The sequence below is a fragment of the Balaenoptera physalus genome (assembly GCF_965194825.1).
Source record: "Balaenoptera physalus genome assembly, chromosome: 4".
Classification (NCBI taxonomy): Eukaryota; Metazoa; Chordata; class Mammalia; order Artiodactyla; family Balaenopteridae; genus Balaenoptera; species Balaenoptera physalus.
In genome coordinates, this window is record NC_138891.1 from 28,297,766 (window position 1) to 28,323,102 (window position 25,337).

The 25,337-nt window shown below is 36.1% G+C and overlaps 1 protein-coding gene across 2 annotated transcripts in view; it reads right to left on the reverse strand.

The window, feature by feature from the left end:
* The window catches only part of PLOD2 (procollagen-lysine,2-oxoglutarate 5-dioxygenase 2), a 107,368-nt gene that overhangs the window by 51,545 nt on the left and 30,486 nt on the right, over window positions 1–25,337 (reverse strand). For both annotated transcript variants that reach the window (XM_082461216.1, XM_082461215.1), the window contains exons 2-4: window positions 14,839–14,930; window positions 12,023–12,159; window positions 786–949 (exon numbers count right to left, since the gene is read on the reverse strand). In XM_082461216.1, the coding sequence (XP_082317342.1) occupies window positions 786–949; window positions 12,023–12,159; window positions 14,839–14,930 (393 nt within the window). The remainder of the gene's footprint in view (window positions 1–785; window positions 950–12,022; window positions 12,160–14,838; window positions 14,931–25,337) is intronic.

Sequence of the window (25,337 nt, forward strand, 5' to 3'; positions counted from 1 at the left end):
TCTGTTTTCCCAGTGTGGCTTGCAATTTCCACCCAACTTGTTTCTTTGACATGTCCCCCATCCTACAGCCATATCTTCTGGCCATATGTTTATATTATTCACAATCTAAGGAAAATATTTTGGAGTTATAATAAGGTCCAAAGTCAAATTTTATTTTATTTTTTGAAGGGAAGAGGGAAATGTGATCATTTGTTCCTTTAATCTATGGTGGCATAGCTGATGCAGTACTTAAAATACACCTAGACACTCAGTGTTGAATCTTTTTTTGACTAGGGATTTCAAGATAAATAATTTACTCCAATATATTTAAAATATAGATAAAATTAAGTAATGCCTATTTTTTAAAGCTACATGAGTGTAGCTTGCACTTTTTCCTAAGTAAGGGTATTTACTAAACCCATTATCCTAGAGCCAGAAAATTCTTAATGAAATTATAGTCAGAAGACCTGGATCCCTGTTGTTTTTCCTTTAATAACTAAATGTCTCTAAGAAAAGTCACTTAACTCGGGGAAACATGGGTTTTCTCACTTAAAATGCAGAAATAATAACATTTATACTGCCTAGCGCTGTTAGGAGCACCATATGATATAATAGATGAAAAAATGCTTTGTCAACTATAAAATGCACTGTGGATTTTAAACTGATATAATTTTCCCATAGGAAAAGAAGATAATGGTTATTTCAAACTTCATGTCTACAGTTACATATTTTTAAAAAGGTTGTTTCATCAATATTTATAATTTACTATGACTTGCATTATGCTTTTCTTCCAGCACCTTACCCACCTCCCGAATTCAGGTAGCGTTTCCCAATGTGCACAATGGGATACTTGTCTGCTAGTCTTTTATCCGGCCACAGAATTCCATCTGCTGCAAAGACCACTTTGTGGTTTGACTTTTGGAACTTTTTTAGAACTTCTTCTGGACCACCAGCAAATATAACATTAAAGCTGTTTGATGAGGGAAAAAAGAAGTTTTAAAATACAGTTGTCAGAATTTAGACATATAAAACCAAGAAACAGTCTCTAACAAAAGTCAGAATTTAGAATCCAACACAGGATTAAATACCAACTATTTACAGAGTAAACCAAACAAGCTTCCCTCAACTTAAATTATATGGATTGTATTAAATTATTAGTGCTTACATTACATTGGCAAATGAAATCCAAATAAAAGACAGCTTTTTTAGCATTAATTTTTTTCAATAATCACTTACTCTCCAAAATCAAAATTCTAAAACAGTGTTGAAATGTTAAAAATCAGTAACTTGCTGTATAATGTAACATAAACACAATCATTGACAGAAGCTGCCACTGTAACTGCCTAATGTTTCTATCTAATTTGTACCCATCCATTATAATTTCTGAAGATTTCTTTATCTTTGACAAAATGTGCTTACCTACTAAATGTCATCAATATAAATTTATATTTGAATCACTATTTAGCCTGAAATCCGAAAATAAAAGTATATAGACAAGTGCATCTTTTTAAAGCTCAATACACTTGAAAAAAATATGTAAAAAATGAAATTTATAGTTTCACTGATTTTTCTGGAGACTTTATTCCTCATAGTTCATCCACAGAATCACAATGACTTATAATATGAAATTATTATAATTCTTAGAATAATTCTTATAATTCTTGCTACAACTACAAATTCTTTTGCATCTTTTTTTAACATCAGAGTACCTCAAAACCAAAGGTTTCCAAAGATAATAATTTAATGACTTGACATCCCAGGTGGTAAACAAGAAGAGTAAACTAACGCTCTTTATCTTTTTTTTAATTTTATTTTTTAATTTTTTTTAATTTTTACTATTTAGTTGGTTGCGCCGGGTCTTAGTTGTGGCAGGCGGGCTCCGTAGTTGCAGCTCACCAGCTCCTTAGTTGCAGCATGTGGGCTCCTTAGTTGCGGCATGCATATGGGATCTAGTTCCCTGAACAGGGATCGAACCCGGGCCCCCTGCATTGGGAGTGTGGAGTCTTATCCACTGCGCCACCAGGGAAGTCCCACTAATGCTCTTTAATTCAGCATCAGGTCTTCCTAATAGCCAATAGTCCAAATGCACTGCTGTGATATCTGAATTGGGGAGTAAGGAGGCTGTTCCACATGCCTTTGCCAGACTTGCTCTCAAGGAGTTTGTTAATATGCTAGGACAGCAGTAATGCATCAGGCAACATTTAATAACTTTCTATATATGAATTATTTTATCAAAATAAAAGACTATTTCTCATCTCTATAAAAGTAAAACTGCAATGAAACTTTAAAAATTAGTTTAGCAAGAATAGCGTAAGTTTACACTTGTGGCAGAGATGCTAACTGACCCCCATATGCCCCCAAAGGCATTCCTATGCCTTTATTTTAATAATGGAATCCCGCATGTTAACTGGGCACATGGCTAAAGATTACTCTGAAGCCATGTGGCCACATGACCAAGTCTGTCCCACGGAGCGTGAGTGGAACGGGTGTGTTCCTGCAGTCTCCAGGTCTTGTGCTTTAACAAGGAAGCTGCCTACCCTCTGTTTTCTGTCTCTCTTTCTTTCCCTTAAAGAACCAGACTTCGCAAGTATCCACACCCTCACCAGATAGTCCATTTCTCAATCTATTTTTTAAAAAAAAGAGGATTAAAATGTTGCTAATGTGCAACTAAATTTAGTAATTATGCCTAGCCAATTTTTTGAAAACTAGTAAACGTAAAGTTGGAGTCAGAGAGATAGACTATTTTTTTCATTTTAAATTGTTCTAGAGAATTTAAATTTTATCATTGCTTTTTATTTGTTACAAAAAATAACTTCAAAATTAAAACACATATTGATATATGTGTACATAGATACACTTTTTGGCATATAGTTTTTTCTTCCCTCTAGGATCAATGGGCAGGAAATTTTTAATACTATTAATAACATAATCATAAAGTGACTCAGTGCGTACAATTTGAAGTCTGCCAGTTGGGTTTCTAATTCCAGCTCTGTCACTTGTTATCTGAGTAACCACAGGCAAGTTAGTAATTTAAACTCTTTATGTTTCAGTTTCTTTAAGTATAAAATGAGAGGGAAAGTAGTACCTATCTCATCAAGTTATTGTTAAAAATAAAAAATTAAGAACAATACTTGACACATTATAATCTCTCAAAAAAGTTAACAAAATTAACATTATTGCTACTATAGGAAAGGGACTGAGGAAACAAGAGGTAGGAGAAAAACTCACTTTTAAGTTTACACCAGTCTGTAGTTTTAAACAACTTTATTTTTAGCCAAATACACATACATTTTAAGATAAATTTTAAATCAGAATAAATTTGTTCTGACTAAAACCTCAAGCCAACTCTTCCCTGTTTATTTACAAAACTGAATTAATCTGACTTCACAAAATGATATTTACATAAATACATCAACTTCCTTTTTTTCTTATAAGTACAACTGATTTCATCGTATGATCACTTTAGATTTTTGTCTCCTAGGATAATCCTATCTCTTCTAACAGGGATATTTTCCTCAAGACTACTAGTCACCGATATAATTTTTTTTTAATATTGAAGATTAGGAAATAAGACCAGTTTTACGTGTAAGTGAGCCACGAGCGGTGAGGCAAGTACAGCAAACCCTCTGAGGCAGAGACTGCCTGGCAAGTTGCAGAGGAACACCAACACATTGTCTGGAGAGATGGATGAAGAGAGTTCATTATGTCAGAGAATCATATGATTGGAGACTTGGACCAAATTGATTCAGATATTTTGTAGGTAGCATCATATATTCAAAGCTATAAATGCACAGTTGGCAAAGTGATTGTTTTGTCTTTGTAATCCCAGCGAAGGCTATAGTATCTCCACAGTATAGCTCAAACTATTAGCAGACGTCAGTAGCTTGAGAAGGAGGAGTGTTAGCAACTTGTGCTCTTATAATTTAGTATTTTATAAGCAGGCATTACCTTTATAAACAAAAAGCAATTCCTGTAAAGCAAAACGTAAAAGGCAAAAATTATCTTCATGTAATTCAAATGAGGATTTGACTTTGAATAAAAATTGAAGGTTGCTGAAATGTTCCCCTTTTCTTCTAGTAGCATTGTTGTTTCTGTGTTTAAGTACTTCAGGAAAGTTCTTTGAACCGATTTAACTTTTCAAAGAGCAAGAAAGGTTTTCTACTTAGAATGATTTTAGCCACAACAACCTAAAAGCTCAAACTTTCTAAAAAATGCACAACAGTCATAAAAATAATTCTCATAGTAAATCAGTCTATTTAAAAATGAAGAATAAAATAAAACTTTCCACAGCTAACTGTGGTAAATATTCCTGGGTCCTGCAAAAACCATAAGGTGGAAACCTCATGTGGTCATATTGAGTCCTCTAGCAGACACGTCAGTGTTCTTTCTCTAACAGGTCACTGAAACTTTTACAAGTGTTTGTCCTTCTGTGTTCCCTGTTTCTGTGGCACCAGCAACCATAGAGGCACCCAAGCTGAAAATCTTTCATTCAGCCTTGCCTCCTCCCTTTCCAAGGCTTCTCTCATCAAATCTTTTTCCAGATCCCATTGATTCCATCTACTTAATCTACTTAGAATTTAAAGCCTCTCCACTCCCACTAGAAGTCACTAATTCAAACACCCTACAAACAAGCCTCCACATCACCCACCTTCCTCCCCACTTCCAACAAGGACTGTCTGAGAAACTCTCCTGAAAACTATTCTGTGCCAGTCCCCTGACTGAATCGGTGGTTCTCCACTGTGGTCTAAAGCAGGACTCAGCAAATATTTACTATCTAGCCTTTCACAGAAAAGACCTTAGGCTTTGAGGGCAATATGGTCTCTGCAGAATGACTCAACTCTGCCATTGTGGTACAAAGCAGCCATAGGCAATATGCAAATAATTGAGCATAGCTGTGCTCCAATAAAACTATTTACAGAAAAGAGCCTGGGCCAGTCCATAGTTTACCAAACCCTGGCCTGTAAAATAAAATCTAAATGAATCAGCCTCACACTAATAACGTTCCATTAAATAACCTGTTCTGAAGTCACACTGAATTATTTGATCTGTCCTCCATATCTTTAATCATGACGTTTCGTCTGCTTAGCACGTCTTTTGCCAATCATGTCCAAACCACTCACCCTCAAGGCCCATTTCAAAGGTCACCTCCTCTACAAACCTCTACTTGAGCAGCATAAATGTAAAAGATCGTTTCCTTCCTCTTAACCTCCACCGCTCTTTTCCTCTCCTTTTTCACAGAATGTTTTATCTTCTACTCTTCATGCTGGGATTGCCTGCTTATACTAGACTGCATGGTCTTCCTTCAGATCCATGACTTTATTCGTCTGTATGTTCCCCCTACTGGGGAGCCAGAGAAGAAAGCAACAGAAGTGTTCCCTAATCTTATTTATTTGTTCCTCCCCACTGATATAAACTTAAGCCAAAAGTTATAATCACCCAAACTATTAGCAGCTAGTGTTTAAAAGCTTAAAAGCTAATGAAACTGAAGCAAGCAAGTAGCAACACACCTGATAATTCTGTCTTTATTTTTTTTTATACATCTTTATTGGAGTATAATTGCTTTTCAATGGTGTGTTAGTTTCTGCTTTGTAACAAAGTGAATCAGTTATACATATACATATATCCCCATATCTCCTCCTTCTTGTGTCTCCCTCCCACCCTCCCTATCCCACCCCTCTAGGTGGTCACAAAGCACCGAGCTGATCTCCCTGTGCTATGCAGCTGCTTCCCACTAGCTATCTATTTTACATTTGGTAGTGTATCTATGTCCATGCCACTCTCTCACTTCGTCCCAGCTTACCCTTCCCCTCCCCGTGTCCTCAAGTCCATTCTCTACATCTGCATCTTTACTCCTGTCCTGCCCCTAGGTTCTTCAGAACCTTTTTTTTTTAGATTCCATATATATGTGTTAGCCTACGGTATTTGTTTTTCTCTTTCTGACTTACTTCCCTCTGTATGACAGACTCTAGGTCCTTCATGTCTTCACCTTAAACACATATCTATATTTTCATAGCTAATTAATGCCACAAACCAATATTATGCAACCACTCTCCCCACCCCCCCCCACCTAAAGGAAAAAGCAGTTGAAAATGTCCACCCAACTGAACTTGCAGAATAGATTACAATGAAATCACAATGGAAATGATTAAATTTATTGTAGAAATTTTGAAGGAATTAATTAGTTCGGATAAAGTGGGTTCTATTTTAAAAACTATTACTTGGGGGAGTTTTCCTCCAAATGGTATACAATTTCATTTTCTGAATATAGAATTTTTACTGAGGCTGGGCAGAGGTAGGAGTCAAATGAGGACACTGGCTAGGTGGAGGGTCATTCTCTCCAGACAGTTTCCTGAGAGTAGCCTTGTGCTGGAGTAACACTAGCGGAGAGGGCAGCCAAGGAGAGAACGTGGCAAAGACCTCAGACTGCTCGAGCTGCTAGCTACCTGTCATTATCACTTGGTGTTTCTGGATCCGTCTCTTTATCATAAAATAAATGGTGAGATGAAAATCTCCCTCTAATTTTAAATGATAGTTAAACTTATCTCTGCAACACTAGAACTTTCAAATCTGGTAACTATTTGGTGCACAATAAACGTTCATTGAATCAATGAAGAAATCAAGAAGCTTTTTTTTAATCCCCAGCACTTATTAGGATGTAGCTACAGCATGCCGGATACAACGTATACAAACGTACGGATAGAAAAATGTATCCAGAGGGCAAAATTTCTGTCCCAGTCACCTCCCTGATCCAGCCACAGCAGCTAGCACCATATTTTACACAATAACAGATGTTTAATATATGTTTACTCAAAAAAAACCAAGATTCAAGGAGTAGATAATCTGGTTTGGGGGGAAAATTATATAAATATATACATACACACACAGAAAGTAGACAAATTAGTACCATTTATCTAGATATATATAAACAACCAATGTTTCTTTTGTATACAATCTGCTTCTTCCTTATTTCAACATACCCACTAATATACTCAGTAAACACTGATAAGAATATTTGAACAATTTGAAAAAATGTCACTCATTTCCTACATAATTCCTAATCATACTTCACACTATCATGGAGGAGCCTGAAGGCACTGCATATGTCTAAGTGTCAGCTAAAGATTTCAACCTTTCCTTCAAAAAAAAGGGAGAAAATTAAAAAGCAGTATAGAAACTGAAAACTGATGTGTTTTGGCTTTCCTTCATACTAATGAAATGTTGTCCATCACTAATGACTAGGTTATTTGTCTCTGCACACTTAAACTGTCCTCACTGCCAAAAAGAAGCCCATCAAATAAATCTGCCACATAGTTAGTTAAAATTTTAGCCATCATTCTTAAAAAGCTTTGCTTTTAGAAAATCTTCACTCTGCCTTCTGTATAAACTATGTAAGACAATACAAAATGTAGGCATATTGGGAATGTAACCTAAATTATGAGAGGTATAAAATGTTTATTTCATAGAATAAAATAAGATAGGATCTGGTCCCCTGTAGAATTAATACATATAAATTATACTTCTTAATAGCAACAAAATCATAAAAATACTTTCACAAACAATTAGCAAAATGATCAAATAAAACATAATCTTTCACAATTTTCTAAAGGTAAATGATTCTAAAGAGATTATGCCAACATTCAAGTATTTTTTGAAGACACACATTTTTCTTCTAAATTAGGTTGGTTCAGTTTTGTTTGCAGAATTAGTATAATACGAGAATTCCTTGAGGGTGGGATCTGTGTCCATCTCTTTTTCTATAGTGTTAAGTTCAATACCTGGATCAAAGCTTCTGCTCAAGACATGTATTCTGAATGCAAAGTGAAAAATATGCTCACTGATGTCACTTCTAATACTTAATTAGAAGTTAAAAGAAACAAACACTGGTTGACACGGGAAAGATCAAAAGCAGCAGCAGCAGCATTTTCATTGTTTCTAATCAAAAATCAATTTTTAACGTAATTTCTATCTTTGGGATTTAGAAAATATGGATGCTTTCCTGCCTTTAAGTCACTTTATTTCTCCAAATGAATGAAGAAAAAAATCTTTAAAAATAGTTTCAAAACATCCATCATATTTCTGCCTCTTGCAAGATGTTTCTCCGTCTTTTAATGCAATATACTGTTACCCAGTATTTATTGATTCCTTGCTATTTACCCGACAATATGTAAATCAGGTACAGCTCTAAGCTTCACTGTCTGAAGCATAAAAACAATTACAATTCAACATGAACAAAAAGCTAGCAATATACAATCAAAGTGAGATGAGGCATATACACTAACAGCAAAGATTTCTGTAACTAAGACTATCCCTCAATTTTCAACCAGTGTTTGCTGGATCAATCTCCCAGAACACAGCCACCTAGAAAACTACTATAATATCAGCTTTACTTTATATTCATTTTAATTCAATATCAACTTTATTTTTATATTGTGACATTGACTACCATTCTAGTTTTTTTTTAATTCAGTCTACCTTACTGCTATCATTAGTTAGCAAGAGCCTATAAATTGCAAAGTCAATTCCCTTATCTTACCTCAAAGTCATAGAGCTAGTCATCTTTAAACAAATACTTTAATGAACTGGGGAGTTGCTATATATCAAAATCCTTGGGTAGGTATTTTCAGAGAGGAAATACTCCTTTTGGTGAGGCCAAGAACCACCACCAAATACGTCTTTCAATTATTTCATATATTGGGAGTCTTTCAAAACAAAGCACATCTGTATTCTGTTTAATGGTGTTACATTCAGTGTCACCAAAAAAATATAAATTTCTGCTCCATCCAAATTCAAACTCAAATAATTACACCAACTGTATTTCTAACTACTTTTATTCTAAAGAATTTTCTTTAGCCTAAAAGAAAATGAATAAAACAAATGACCAAAGTTTTTATTATTTATCTGATACTCAAAAGTATTCTACAACATACTTACTTCAAGGTCTGGACTCTGCTGGTTTATGTTTTACTGTACCCAGCACAGAACAAGTTTGTGGGAATATTCAGTATGTATCGAATTTACTCACAATAACTTAAAACACCTTTCGTTACATATTGGCCTACATATTATCCTTAAAAAAAAAACATAAAAAACTGCCCACTATGTAATAATAACTAGGTCTGACCATATGTCTTCAATGTGACTAGACTAAAAGAAATACATGTTTTACTAGGTAATTCTAAAAGTAATGCAAAGTGCCTTATTATAAATTCAAAATGTTCAGCTACCTTGACCAAGGTGAATTATAAAATCATTATAATTTTAATCCATAGGGAATTTTCAGCTATCATGTTACAATATTTGTCCCCAAAATCTTTATGAGCCTATTTCAAAAGAACTCATCACGCTTTGTCCATTAAAGTCATTAAATCCATTATATTTACTAGTGGTTGTTCTAATCAAAGGGAGATTGTCAACTTTACAAACTTTTTTAATTGCAATAAAACACACATGCACGCGCACGTGCGCGCACACACACTGCAGTATGAAATAACTTGAAAAAAAGTCTGTGGTACTTTCTCATATGGAGAGCTTCAGTTTTCATTTTGTTTTAAGTAGAACCCAAACCCTTGCAAAATATTTATTTTTATCTGAAATAAACATGATAAATCTTAACTTACAGAGTATATTTATAAACACCCAGTCTCTAATTTTAAACGTTCATCCAAAAGTCAGTTTAGAACACATAATCCCATGGAAACGATATTATAAGATTGCTTTCAAATTCACAAAAGCCTATCTAAATGAGCACAGGAATCACTGTGGGTTACTGGAAATGTTCTAAAATGGAATAGTGAAGATAACTGCATGACTCTGTAAATTTAATAAAAATTATTGAATTTTTCACTTAAAATAAGTGTGTCACAGTATATAACTTCTACCTCAACAAAGCTGGTTTTTTTTTTAAATACTATTTAAACTATTAAGTACATAAATCTTGGTATTTTTTTCATATAGTAGTAACCTATGCTTCCATAAAACTAATTAGTACAGTTAAACTGTCCTTTAAAAAAATCATATAAGTAGGAATTTGTTTGATATATTAAAATTATAATAAATTCTGAACTGTAGCCTTAACCAGAGGTAAGCTTAATTAGGAGATTAGCAATATTGTTGCAAAATGGTTTTCCTATTTCAAATAATTTACAGTCTAATTCATTTCTCCCAGATCTTGGATTACCCACAATTTCTACTGTATTGATCACTTGTACACAGTACTTTTTTTAAAAAAAAAAAAAAAGAAGAGAAATGAGCTCTAAAGTGGCACCAGTTGTCCATCCTTCTTTATCTTGGTTACTTATTCATTATCCCTAGGTTCCTCCAGTAGGACAGATAAGGCAGGTGGGAATGACAAGAGAAAATGTTAATGCTTCTTCCTAGACAAGGGCTTGGCTGAGTTGGGCCTGCATGTTTTCGGTTAGCTGGCCGTTCTCAGAGAGGGAGTTGTCAAGAAATTTTATCTTTGGTTCACTGATAAATCCCAAATACTAACAGTGTCTGGCACACACTGGACCTTCCATTAAAATTTTATTGTTGCCTTTTCTGTCACACTGGATCTTAAAGTATCATCTAAATAAACAAATGCAACCTCAAGCAGTCTTCAGATATCTCACAGTGTCCCTTTTCTTATTAGAAACAAATTGGCCCCTTATTAATCTAGTTTCTTCCAAGCCTAAATCTCAGATGGGGGATAGTGGGGAGGGGCAGCCTGATAGGAGAGAAAAGGGAGAGGAAAAGGAGTTCTTCCTAAAATGCAGAAAGAGGTTTGGAAATCCAAAACTATTACTGGCTCATATGTGGTAACTTCTACAAGGAGAATTTGCCCCAAAGTCAAAGTCAAAACATAGGTGTGGCAAGTTCAAGCTGACCAAAATGGTTGTTTAAAATCCATGGTAATTTTAACCCAAACATACTCAATATTTAATCTAAACCGTTTATTATCAACTTCCTGCTCTTTTTTCTAAGGGTAAAAAAATATATAATAATAGATTCTGTAGAAAAATTCTCAGTACACAAGCTAACACCATCTATATACCACATCTCATGTTGCAAGAATAAATAACTATAAGCAGAACTTTATTTTTTCCCAGGAGACAGTAGAGAAATTCTAAAGATGCAAGTATATGGACCCTTTCAAAACCTGTAAGTGTTGATGGCACCAGGACTTCAGTATGTCCATTTCATTTCAAAATTTCTGCCTTTATTTAACATTTGCATAAAAGCATTGTTCTTACTTTCTTCTGTAATAATCTGTGGTTTTGGATTTTCAAATTGAGGGAGAGATATAAAATAACTTTCCTAAGTTAAAGAGGAAAATGCAAAGGGATTTAAAATGATGACCAATGACCAAAAAATAAAAATAAAAAGGAATGAAGAGGGACTTCCCTGGCGGTCCAGTGGTTAAGACTCCACGCTTCCAATGCAAGGGACGTGGGTTCAATCCCTGGTCAGGGAAGTAAGATCCCACACTCCGCATGGCCAAAAAAAAAAGTTTAAAAAAAAAAAGAATGTAGAGAAAATGGAAGAAAGAAGGTGGCAACCAATAATGGCTCATGACAACTTGACATTATTAAAAACATGTGAGAAGAAGATGGAAACACAGTGAACACTCCAAATTTAGTAGAAGAAAAGATATTTACACATGAGAAAGGTTTTTCTTTATTATTAAACATAGGCTTTTTTATTTCTCACTTATAACTTACATGATGTATTTTCTCCCAGACAACCAGAATCCATTGAGGTGCTCTCTCAATAGAAAAATTCAATATGATCTTTATTCCATCTCAAGTGAGGATTAAAACATGAATTTCACAAAAATTTTAGCTCATGCCCTGTTTTCCCATTGGTGTTTATGGTAACTCATCAAATTTGATCATATTACATAACTACGTCAGACCATGGTTTTATAACTGCGAGTAAAATCTACTTTTTAAAACAATGATCCCATGTGAATAAAATAATTTAATATATAATCTACAAATATGAATTTCAACTCTTTTAAAATAATTTAATACAGACTCAGAAAGCCACAGGTTCTTTCTCTTACCATTCAGTAAACAAGACAACCAGATCCTCTTGACTGGCATAATGTTCCATGACTTCTTTCATCAATCTCACTTTTTGGCCCCCTCCAATAGTATTAATTCCATCACCACCTCTCCACTCCTTTCCTTGACCAAGGACCTATAAATGAAATCAACATTTCATCCCTGGGCAAAACTCAGATTATGATAGGATTATAAAAACTGGAAGTCACCAGCAACTTGTACAGTATAACACAGTATCACTCTTTAAATGTTACACTAAGTCATGATGCTAAACAGAAAAAAATTTGATGCCTAGGTTAGGTCATAATTCTTCAATAGTATTTACCCTGTAAAATGCCATTCCTAATTTTACCATTTCAAAAGTGAAGTCTAATCCAAGGAAGCTGGGGGTTGGTGGGGGAAGCCCCAGAAATTATGTCTCACATCCTATTTCTCTTTATTGAGACTGAAATGAAAAAGAAAATGAAAAAACTTTCCATAACACTTTTCAATCTGGCAGGAAATCTGTCTGATGAACGTTGGGAGCCCTGGAAACTCAGTGATTCCTGGCCGGGGCCCTTAAGCGATTTTCCTGCTGAAACCAAATGGGTTGTCCAGGGAAACACAGAGGGCATCAAGTCAAATGTCACCTTCTTTACCTTAAAAATCTTAAGCTTAGGTTACCCTCAAAAGTTTAATAATTTATCAATACAAGAAATCGCCTAAGCACAATTACTCAGAGCTAAGTCTGCAGCCGTTCTCGGCTCTTGTTTGCTTAGCCTCAGCAGCTGCCTCCTGAATCATATGCCTGCTGACTCACCTGGCTGTGAGGGAGCAGGAAGCAGTTCTATGCCCCCTTCCACCATACACACACGCCTTGTATCTTAGTTTCACCAAAACAAAGTCTGAAGTTCCCCAAATAAGGATCTACTAAAAGATTTGTGAAATTCAGGGGGAATGAAATTAAGAATAAATACAAAAGAAAAAGATCAAACTAATTTAGAAAATAAATATTATTAGTTCCAAATTTACTTAACATTGAGCCAAATACAAGAGCTCGTGGGGTTCCCAGCCTCAAATCTCTAGTGAGCACTTCACCACTACTTATACTGAAGGGATAAATGTTAACTCAAACTGTGGCAGGCATCTGGATTCATAAGGGGGCTAGTTTAATAGAATTATTTGTTTTTGCCCTAAGTGACCTCCTCTGGCCCTAAGATTTGTTACACTTCTGTTCTACAACCCTTCTGGACTTCTCCAATATTGCAGTCATACCAGACCTAAGTGCTTCTGAGCGCCTACTCTGTGCAGCACTGTGTTGATTAAGCTCTAGTCTCTGTTTTCTATCCACAGCATCCGTGTGTCAAACTTTGGTATGCATCAGAATCACGTGGAGGGTTCGTTAAAACACAGACTGCTGGTCCCTTCTCCCAGGGTCTGCGATTCGGTAAGTGAGGGTGCGCCTAAGAATCCTCATTCCTATTTCCCAGATGATGCTGAGGCTGGTGGCCTGGGTCCACACTTTGAGAACCACTGCACTTCACAATGGAAAGACAGCAGGAGGATCAAAAACTCCAGAGAGTCAAACGGGGCTGGGGTCCAACATTTGACGCCTTACAGGTGCATACCCTGGAGCAAGTTTTCCTCACTAATACGTAAAGTAATACCTACCTTACATGGTTTATACAACGAATCAACAGCATACCATATATGAAGGTCCTAACACAGTGCCTCACATGTAAAAAATATTCCACACTCTCCCCTTGAGATGCCCCTCATTGGATTTCAGCATTATTTTACCCTGATTTTTCTTTCATATTGCCCCCTATCAATGCATACTACAATATTTCCCTTGTAACGAACTTCTCTAACATATTTCTCATTTATCCTACATTAAACATCTACATCTCTTTTCTAGCAAAGTTAGCCTCTTTAATAGTTATTCTATATTAATAACATCTGTACCTAGTCTTCCAGTGGCTAGGTAGCAAATATTACCTTTTTTGTGCATTACATTCTAAAACAGCTCAGTTCTTCCCTAGGCAAAAAAGCAATTTTTCTCTCCCTTTTTTTTTTGTTTTGCTGTTTTGTTTTATAAATGTACTAAGTTTATTTGTTTTCCTACCTGGGATATTTCCCTATTCTCCTCTGCATGTGAAAAAGACCTGGATGACATAGCCTAATTTCTATTAGAAAATAAATAAGTTTTTTTGTTTGTTTGTTTTTTAAAGGCAGGCCTTTCACAGCTCAGTTTACTAGTCCTACCAAATACCCCAGGTTTCCTCTGATCATTTATCAGTGAGCTATTTCCCTGGAGATAAGTCTTCTAAAACCCTTTTATACTTTTATAATGTTATTAAATTCCTCTGAAACAAACAAAAAAAAAAACAGGAAAAGCACCTCTCAATACTGGAACAGAAAAGGTATCTCCTTCACAGTAATGTTTCCAATTCTCAGGGCAGACAAACCCATTACAGAAAAAAATTCTTCAAAGTAAGTGAAAAAAATTACTGTCAAATCTTATTATGTTGTACCTGTACATGATCCCCCAAAAGAAATATAAGTATAAATATATTTTTCTGTTGTTTTACAGAACATGTTTACACAAAGCATTAGCAAATATTAAGAAATTATTGTCTGAGTGGCAGAGTATTAATAAGGCCAAAAAGTATCTTTAAAACAACCAATTATAGGTAAACTGACACCATTATGTAACCCAACTTCATCATCCTTCTGGGGATTACAGATCATGTTGTGGTTGTTATTGTTGTTGTTATGAAAAATGTACTTCCGGCACATATTCTAACATCTCCATGAATTAAAAGAGATACCATACCTTCACAGTATAATTGAAGTATTTGGCTGACTGCATAAATCGATGGAATCCATCACTTTCTTTTGTTGCTACAGTTATGACTAATAATTTATCTGCAAAGACAGGGGGAATAACATAAGACAGTTTACCAAGAGGCTAACTCCTCACACTTTACAGATCACTGCAGTGATTAGAGACCTCATTAAACCTATGGGAATGTTCTGGTTTGTTCATCTACATGAGGCGAAACAAAGAGCTGTTGAAAAACTAGGCAATTAAAATTGTTTATATTACTGCCAAACGACAGACTGCCAAATAATGAATTATTTTAATGGTAAAAAAGTGCATTTATTTTTAAGGTAAAACAAGCCCTCAACAGAGGATTTCAACACTAAGAGAAACACTTCCATAAAATGCACAAAGTTTTTATCTGTAAAGACAAACTCTCCTAAATGTTATCTAATCAACAAGGTTCACTGTCACCTATAAGTCATCACTGATTTATTACACACATCAGTGAGTCCAAAAGCACATTATATTCCTCAAAGCACATGTACAAAAAGAAGAGATCCAATCGTGAGACTGATCCTAATTTTTTTAAATAAATTATGATGAATTGGGAACAAATATTTAGAAAGAGAATCTTAATTTTTTCCTCCTATCAATGAATTTTTGTATATGGGAAGTCTATAAAATCCACATTTACACCACCTTCAGTGCTTTGTTTTTTCTTTAAAGAATAAAAGGAACTAAAATCAGCACTGCCCTGGTAAATACAGCTTTGAGTCACCATTTTATAATGAATTATTATTTTCAATCTAACAAAACACCTCTTCTTAGTAGAAGCAGATAGATTTAAGGAGTCATTTCAAAATACCTGTAGAAGCTATTAAGGACAATGGTTATCGGGAAAAGACATGTTGGAAAAATGCATAAAAGAAACAAGTGCATCAGAAAATGCCAAAGGTTAGCAGCCAGGGCATTTTTTTTTAACCTTAGGATATAGGAGGACCAAAGGACTAAGAAAACAAAATTAACATCTTTTTAACATTCTAGGCACGGAGTTATATCATCTGACTCTCACTTGATTGTTACCAATAAGAAAAAAGTCAGACAGTGTTAAGTATCCCTTAAACAGTAGACAATCATTGAAAATGAAATATATAGCATTAATGTATTATAGGAATCAATTAAAAACAATTTCATATGACCCAAGGTAATCATCAAATTTTGAAAATACTTTAAACAAAATACACATAAGTGTAAGACACATAAAGAAAGAAATTCAAACAAGTCAACCAAAAAAAGGAAAACATTTTCATGAAAATAAATATTAACATTCTTAGATATTCTTCTAGAAATATGTATTTCTCACATAACTTTCACCATTATGAGAAATAGATATTTAAGGAAAAATAAAAGTCATTTTCATTAAAGCTGTCAGGGCTAAAGCAAATATATTTTAAGAGTACTTTTTCAATTAACTATTCTTTAAAAAACAAAATTTCATTTGTAAAGTTTCAAACAGGGCTTAATCAATTAAGAAAACTTGACCTATTTATCATTTACAATAAATTTTGAAATAGGCAATACAAGATTTTATTTCATAAGAGTAAAAGGAATACTTTTGAAGTCTCTTTTCTGCGTAATAAAATGACTAAAGATAGCTTTCTTTCTTAACTTTTTCTACACAAAAAAAGTTTATAGATTTTGCCTGGACAGATTTTTATACTTATAATTTCCAGTACAAAATTAACAGCAAGGATTTTATCATCCTTAATAGGAAAAGTAATGGGAATATATGTATACATATAGCTGATTCACTTTGTTATACAGCACAAACTAACACACCATTGTAAAGCAAGTATACTCCAATAAAGACGTTCAAAAAAAAAAAGAAAAGTAACGTTGGCCAGACCCTTGGGTAGACAGAAATGTTATGGAATCTAATGACTCAGAAGGCAAACCTAAAAATATGTAGTCTGACGGTGTCTGGCAAGCCTATGCCAAATAAGGACTCCTGTTGCTTCAGTACTGTTGCTAATTACAAAAAAGCAAAACCAAGTAATAAATAAGTAATTCTGTCAAAGGCAGGCCTGTTCAACAACATTACGTAGAAACTTTTGTTTCTTCTTACCTGCTGTTCACTATGGTGACTGTGATGAGAAATAAATCTTACTCAACTGGGGGAAGTAAAAGAAGAAAGTGCTGACGTGCACCACTCACAAGTTCTTGCCAACCAGTTCAACAGTCCAACTTGTTCACCATCTATGAAGTATGCGTGTCAAAAAATTTAACCTACAGTTGACACATACTTTAGATTCCACTAAAATTTATACCACAAATTTATCAGAAATATAAGGACAGAAGACAACTGATCTACAGAATCAATGGCAAAAGAGAAAAAAGGAAAGGGAAACTATTATAGCATATCACCAGAATTGAGACAATTCAACCAAACATACATCATGGCCTTTATTTGGGTCCTGATCTGAAAAGTCAACTGTAAGAGGGTATTTATGAGAAAATTAGGAAAATCTGAACACTAACTTGTATTTGTCAATATTACAGAATTATTGCTAATGTTTTAGCATGCTAATGGCATTGATATTTTTTAAAGAGTTCTTATAATTTAGAGACAAATAATAAAGTATTTACTCAATGAAAGGAAGTAGTGTTTGTGATTTGTTTTAAAATTATTAGGGGTAGATGGGAGACAATGGAGGAAGACGATAAAGAGTAAATAAGACTGCCCACGTATGCTGACTATTAAAAGTGGGTTCCATTTATATATGTTTGGAAATCCCTACAATTAAAAAAAGAGAGAGTTCAACTTTATGCACAATCCCTAATGTTCCAATCAGAAAAATACTCAGTATAAAACTCTTTTCAACAATCTGAATCATCTAAGTAAAAGGAAAAACAGAATAGACAGAAGAAATTTTCTAACTAGACAATATTATAATTTAAACAACTATAATTAGTACCCAATCCACCCACAACAACCAAAAGGATCAAGTGAGATGATTGAAGAAATGGGCTTGAATAATGGGTACCCATCAACCACTACCAAAACCAGTCTAAGATGGTGTCAAAGAAAAGATAAATGGAAGCCCAACTGTGACCAAACGTAAACTCTAGAGCCACTGCCTGACTCTTAGAAAACAGTTAATACAGTTTGCATGAGCAAGAAACATGTAAGGCATCTATAGAGTGTGGTCTATTAGAACAACCATTTATCAAATGAAAATCACATCATAGCCAAAAAAAAAAAAGAAACCTTCTGTAATCATATTTACAAAGTCCCTCAAAATACCTAGCACCGGGGCTTCCCTGGTGGCGCAGTGGTTGAGAATCTGCCTGCCAACGCAGGGGACACAGGTTCGAGCCCTGGTCTGGGAAGATCCCACATGCCGTGGAGCAACTGGGCCCGTGAGCCACAATTACTGAGCCTGCGTCTCTGGAGCCTGTGCTCCGCAACAAGAGAGGCCGCGATAGTGAAAGGCCCACACACTGCGATGAAGAGTGGCCCCCGCCTGTCACAACTAGAAGAAAGCCCTCGCACAGAAACAAAGACCCAACACAGCCATAAATAAATAAATAAATAAAATTAAAAAAAAAAAAATACCTAGCACCATAGTAAGGTTTAATAAATATTTGTTAAGTGGCTTAATATTTAGCCCCCATGAAAATTTAGATGAATAACAGAATTTCTCCAAAAATCTAAATCTTTTTTATTTAGAAAGGCAAAAAAACAAAAAACACCCCACTATGTTCTTTCTTACTAATGAACTTACAGCTCTGGGGAGGAAAAATGGCATTGTTAGTTAGTCTTTTTTTTTTTTTTTTCTCCAAATAGTTGTTGACATAATACCAGAATTCATCAATTTTTAGAGCTGATCTAATTTTTCTTTCCAAAAACAAATCATGGCTTTAAAACAGGAAGTTTTTTGGCTAATATATCCTATCTACAAAATGCTATTAAAAAAAAAAAAAAAAAAAAAAAAAAAAAAAAAAAAAAATCAGCCCATAAATCCAGCTGAAATTCATTGTCTTAATAACAGGCATTACATTCAGTAACTCAGCGCCAGCCCAGCTGCCTTTGATCTCACTCAGAGGGATAATTCTCCTACTTCCCAAGAAACTTTCCCAGTCTTAATTTTAAATTTGCAAAAATCAAGAAAAATAATTCTACCACAGAAGGAGCTCTGAGGATATACTGTTCTTACTCTGTAATAACTCATTTTATGAAAGACGTGCCCTTCATCTGTAAGGATCAGTGGTGCTCAACTTTCTATTCAAGGAACGCATTTTCTTAGGAATGGTTAGCATAGGGGCCAGCAAACTTTCACTGTAAAAGGCCACATAGTAAATATTTTAGGCTTTGTGGTCTACATACAATCTCTGTCACGATTCTCCTTTTTTCTTCCTTAAAACTTTTTTAAAATTAAAAAAAAATAATCCTTAGTTTTTTGGCTGGCTGTACAAGAACAGCCATGGGCCAGATTTGGCCTAAGGGTCATAGTTTGCCATTGTGGTTGGCCATAGGGATCTGACAACAAACTACTTGGGTTCCAGTTTCAGACCTACCATTTATTACTTGTTTGAAATTGGTCAGTTACTTAAACTCTGTGTCTCATCTGTTTCTCATCTATGTGTGTAATAATAGCACCTGATAGGCTTGCTGTGAGAATTAATGAGTTAATATATGTAAAGTGGATGATACACTTAAGTCCATACATATGTCTAATGACAGTATCTTATTATTTCCACTTAACAGATAAATGTGAAAGGGAGTTGATGTGCAAATCTCAGCAAGTTATGCAACTCAATCTTTTTCTCTACCAGAGTTATTCATTCAAGAACCACATATCTCTTCCAACTCTCAAGATTTTATGATGCTAGTACAATACTGTCCCCTTACCCAAGGTTTCTGTTACCCACAGGGTCAATCATGGTCTGAAAATATTAAATGGAAAATTCCAAAAATAAATAACTTATAAGTTGTTTAAATTGCACACCATTCTGAGTAGCATGGTAAAATCACTTGCCATCCCGTTCTGTCCTGCCTGGGATGTGAATCATCGCTCTGTCCAGTGTATCCTGTCCATTAGTCACTTAGTAGCCATCTCAGTTATCAGATCCACTGTCACAGTATCACACTGCTTGTGTCCATGTCACCCTTATTTTACTTAATAATGGCCCCAAAGCACCATTATTGAGTAGTGATGCTGGTAATTCAAAAAAGCCAAAGAAAGCTGTAAAGAGCTTCCTTTAAATGAAAAGGTGAATGTTCTTGATTTAATAAGGAAAAGGAAAGCATATGCTGAGGTTGCTAAGATCTACGCTAGCAACAAATCTATCTGTGAAACTGTGAAGAAAGAAAAAGAAATTCATGCTAGATTTGCTGTCTTGCCTCAAACTGTAAAAGTCATGGCCACAGTGCATGGTAAGTGCTTAATTAAGATAAAAAGGCATTAACTTTATACAATAAGATATTTTGAGAGAGACCACATTCACATAACTTTCATTACAGTATATTGTTATAACTGTCTATTTTATTATTAGTTATTGTTGTTAATCTCTTACTGTGTCTGATCTGTAAATTAAACTTTATCATAGATATGTATGTATAGGAAAAAACAGAGTATATATAGGATTCGGTACTATCCACAGTTTCAGGCATCCACTGGGGGTCTTGGAATTTATCTGCCACAGATAAGGGGTGGAGGCAACTGTAATGGGGGAAAAAATCTATGTAAAAACAGTTCAATTTAAACTGTGCACTAAAATAATTTAGCAAGTAACTGCAGATACACCTTCTCAAATCTTTTCATTTCTCTCCATCTCCAAGCAAGGTAACTCAAATCACAATCATCACTAGCCCAGGTTTCCACAATAGCCTCCTAAATCCCACTATACCCACTCCAATCATATCTCTACAAAGCAGACTTAATCCTCTCAAAAAAATTAGATATCTAATCATGTCACCCCATTGCTAAACATCCTTAAATGACTTCCCATTGCTCTTAGCACTGTGGCCAAGCTACTTTACCTCAATGTGGTCCTTGACTACCTCTATCCTCTCTAATCTCACCCACTATCTCTCTGCCCTTTGCTCTCTCTGCTCCAACTGCACAGTTTTTCTTTCAGGTCTCCAACAATGCCTGCTCCCTCCCACCCTGAGGAGAAGAGCCTATGCAAAACCTTTATCTAATGTCACCTCTGATCTCTTGATGCAGCCACTGCCTGTTCAATTCATTGAGATTCTTACACATATGCCATTTCCTTGGGGGAAACTTCTCTGACCTACTCAAGTATGTCAGTGCCCATTATACATTTTCACTGCATTCTCTACCTCTCTTTTGGAGCACTTATGACAAATTGTATTTACATATTAATTTGCATGATTATTATTCAAGATTAAAGTCTCTTTCTCCGACTAGACTGTAAATTCCAGAAAGGCAGGATGTTTTTTGCTCAGCACTACACACCTCCAGGACCTATCAAAGTGTTTAGCATATAGTAGATTCTTAATAAATATTTGTTGAATGAGTGGATTCAGGAACAAGGGATGTTATATTTTATCTGTGTGGGTGTATAAAATAATTTGTTCCCAACAAAATCCTTATGTAGTTTGCATTATTACATCCAACTCATAGATGAAGAAAATAAGGTTAGGGCTTCCCTGGTGGCGCAGTGGTTGAGAATCTGCCTGCCAATGCAGGGGACACGGGTTCGAGCCCTGGTCTGGGAGGATCCCACATGCCGCGGAGCAACTGGGCCCGTGAGCCACAATTACTGAGCCTGCGCTTCTGGAGCCTGTGCTCCGCAGCAGGAGAGGCCGCGATGGTGAGAGGCCTGCGCACCATGATGAAGAGTGGCCCCCGCTTGCCGCAGCTGGAGAGAGCCCTCGCACAGAAACGAAGACCCAACACAGCCATAAATAAATAAATAAATAAAATTTTAAAAAAAAAAAAAAAGAAAATAAGGTTAAATAGGTTAACTTAGCCAAAGTCACCCAACAAGTTACTAGCAAAGCTGGAAGTGGAACTTTGGGTATTCCTCAAAGTCCGTTTCTTTCCAATGTTTCATGTGGCCTCACTTGGTGGTAAGAGGTCAAGAGGCTAGAATCTGTTTAAAATTAAAATTAAAATCTGTTTAAATGTACAGAAAAGAGATAACATAGCAAGCCTAAGACTTCAACCTTAGTTTGCAGGATTGATTCTCAGCTGGCGTCTGGAAAGCTGGATTTGGAGAGGATTCCCACCATTCCCAGATAAGAACAGCTCATTGTATCTGAACTGCACAAACAAGGTATTTATGCTGAACACCAGCTTTCCTTCTAGGAGTTCGGAATTCTGGTACAGAGGTTGCCTCTATGACCAGCCCCAAATAAAAACCTTAGGCACTGAGTCTCTAATGAGCTTTCCCAACAAATAACATTTCACATGTGTTGTCACAACTAGTTGCTGGAGGAATTAAGCTAATCCTCTGTGACTCCACTGGAAAAAGACTCTTGGAAGCTGTGTCTGGTTCCCCTGGACTCTGCCTATGTGCCTTTCCCCTTTGCTGACTTTGCTTGGTATTCTTTCAATGTAAAAAGTCATAGCTATCAATATGACGATATGCTGAATCATCTGTGTCCTCCTACTGAATTGCTGAACCTGGAAATTGTCTTGGGGATAGCTGACCCATTATGCTTCTAGCTACAGGCAGCATTTCTTCATCTGAAAGAGACATTATGGGCCTAATTGATTATGTCTGATATGTGGCTGAGTTTTACATTCTGGGCTCAGAGGCCAGGCTAGAGACATACAGCAAAGACTCCAAATAGACTCCATAAAGGAAATATTTGGTAGATAAGACAATCATACCCTGCTCCTCCACTGATTGAGAAGCATTTCATTTTAACATAACATTACTCAAATACAAACTCAAAAATGAGCCAATGTGTGAGACTGCTGACCAAAACAAACAAATAAACAAAAACACAATCTTAACGAAAGAGGTGACGATCCCACTGTAACCTGTGCAGTTCATGTACAAGACATTATCGGACGTTTGGCCTGCTACATTAAGGAGAACTTTGACAAACATGGAGTTTGACCGGCATGGTTAGAGGTTTGGCAATCATTTCACATACTGAATAATTGAGGAAGTGAGAATTTTTCTACCTGAAATAAAAGATTCACCACCTCTCTACCTCACCATGTTTGAAGAGAAAAAAAAAAAATGGATTTCCTCTATTTTATTTTCAAAGAGATAATTGGCTAGGGGAAGAATTAATGGAGAGGAGGCAAATTTTCTATCAATACTGTCTTACTCTGTTCAGGCTGCTATAACAAAATACCACAGACGTGGTAGCTTATAAACAGCAGAAGTTTATTCCTCCCAGTTCTGGAGGCTGGATGTCCAAGATCACAGCACCAGAATGAACACGTTCTGGTGAAGGCTCTCTTCTTGGCTCATAGCCAGCACCTTCTCCCTGTATCCTCACACGGTGGAAGGGGCCAGGGACTCTGTGGGGTCTCTTTTATAAGAACACTGATCCCATTCAGGAAGGCTCCGCCCTCATGACCTAAGTGTCTCCTATAGGCTCCACCTCATCGTCTTCAGATGTTAGGATTTCAACATATGAATTTTAGGGAGACACAAACATTCAGACCATTATAGTTACCAACCTGTTGACTAAAAAATATGGCTATTTTATGAAACACTTTCATCCATGGGAACTGTTATAGTGGGCAAATAAGAATAAGCTTTGGTCTCTGGATATTAGCTTAAGCAGACCTTCTAATGAATATCTTTCTCACAAATGGGATCGAATATTTCATAGTATAAGCGCCTTCATAATTTTATCATGGTGAAAGGGGACGGGGTATCTTTGGGACCTCTTTTATAAGAGCACTAACCCAATTCATGATGACTCTAGCCTCATGACTTAAGGATCTGCCAAAGACCTTTGCGGGTGAGGATTTCAATATACGAATTTTGGGTGGCCACAAACATTCAGGTCGTAGCAAATACAAAGCACAGTTAAAAGCACCCAGAATGAATAGACTGTCTTGGAAAAGCAGCATTTCCTATCTTTACAAGTATTAATATAAATAGCACAGGACCATTTTCCAGAATTTATGACTGGGAGAGCACAACTGATCCCTTCAAAAGTTATGAGATGCATACCTTGAATGTAATTTTAATGTCAAAGGAAAAAGGATCTGCCCTCTTCAAGCCAGAGCTGACTCAAATCTGTTGAATTCCAAGGGTTCAAAGGTTGCAGCAGGACTTCCCTGGTGGTGCAGTCGTTAAGAATCCACCTGTCAATGGAGGGGACACAGGTTCGAGCCCTGGTCCGGGAAGATCCCACATGCCGCGGAGCAACTAAACCCGTGCACCACAACTACTGAGCCTGCGCTCTAGAACCCGCGAGCCACAGCTACTGCGCCTGCATGCCGCAACTACTGAAGCCCACGCACCTAGAGCCCGTGCTCCACAACAAGAGGAGCCACCGCAATCAGAAGCCTGTGCACCGCAACGAAGAGTAGCCCCCACTCGCGGCAGCTAAAGAAAGCCCCTGTGCAGTGAAGACCCAATGCAGCCAAAAATAAATTAATTAAAAAAAAAAAAAAGGTTGCAGCAACCTCCAAAATAGAAAGATGTACCAGTAATGAGAACCTCCTTTGAGTGGGATGATATAACCCATCTGCTGGCCAAATGCTTTAGCAGACAGTATGAACCGCCTGCCAGAAATTTGGTCCCAAGGTTGTACGGTTTGTTCAAAACAAATTATTGTGTTTGGTTTACAATCTGATCTACTGCTCTTTATTCCATATTATGCATAGGCACTAAAAGTATTTCCCAGACTCATCAGCAAAGGGCATCAATAATAAAGTTAATTACCAGAACAAAACAGCAGGGGCTGAGATCATATACTCCTGCTAATTCACCTACAAATGGAAAAAAAAAAACACACACACACACACAAAAAACAGTTGTCCTAGGGCAGAGAACATCCTGAGATGCACTTGTGGTCCATGTGAGACAAAGCTGCAAGGGTGAGGTGCCTGAGCCAAGATGACCTTTATTTCTCGATAATGGAAAACAAAAAAATCTTTTTAAAGACGTCTGCTTAACCTAAAGGAATGAAAATAAATCAATGTGGGACGCAAAATTAAAAGCAGACCTGACAAAGTGTGGAGGGGCTGAAAGGAAACAAATGAAAAGTCATAACTGTAATTCATCATCTTCAACTACACAGAAACATTTGCTTCTCCCACTCCACATTGCCATGGACACATTATAATTATATATATTTTAAGAGGGCATTTTCCATTGTACCCAGGTAGCATAAAATGAGTACAATTAATCTGAGCAGCAGCCCATCCTCACCTGCCTTGAGAGTTTTATGGCATCTTTTCTGGCAGTTCAGAATCCTCCACCACAACTTGCTAGTTCCCCACAATGTCCAACAAGTTGAAGCTGCCATATAAAAGATTACTATAAAACCAAATCAGCAC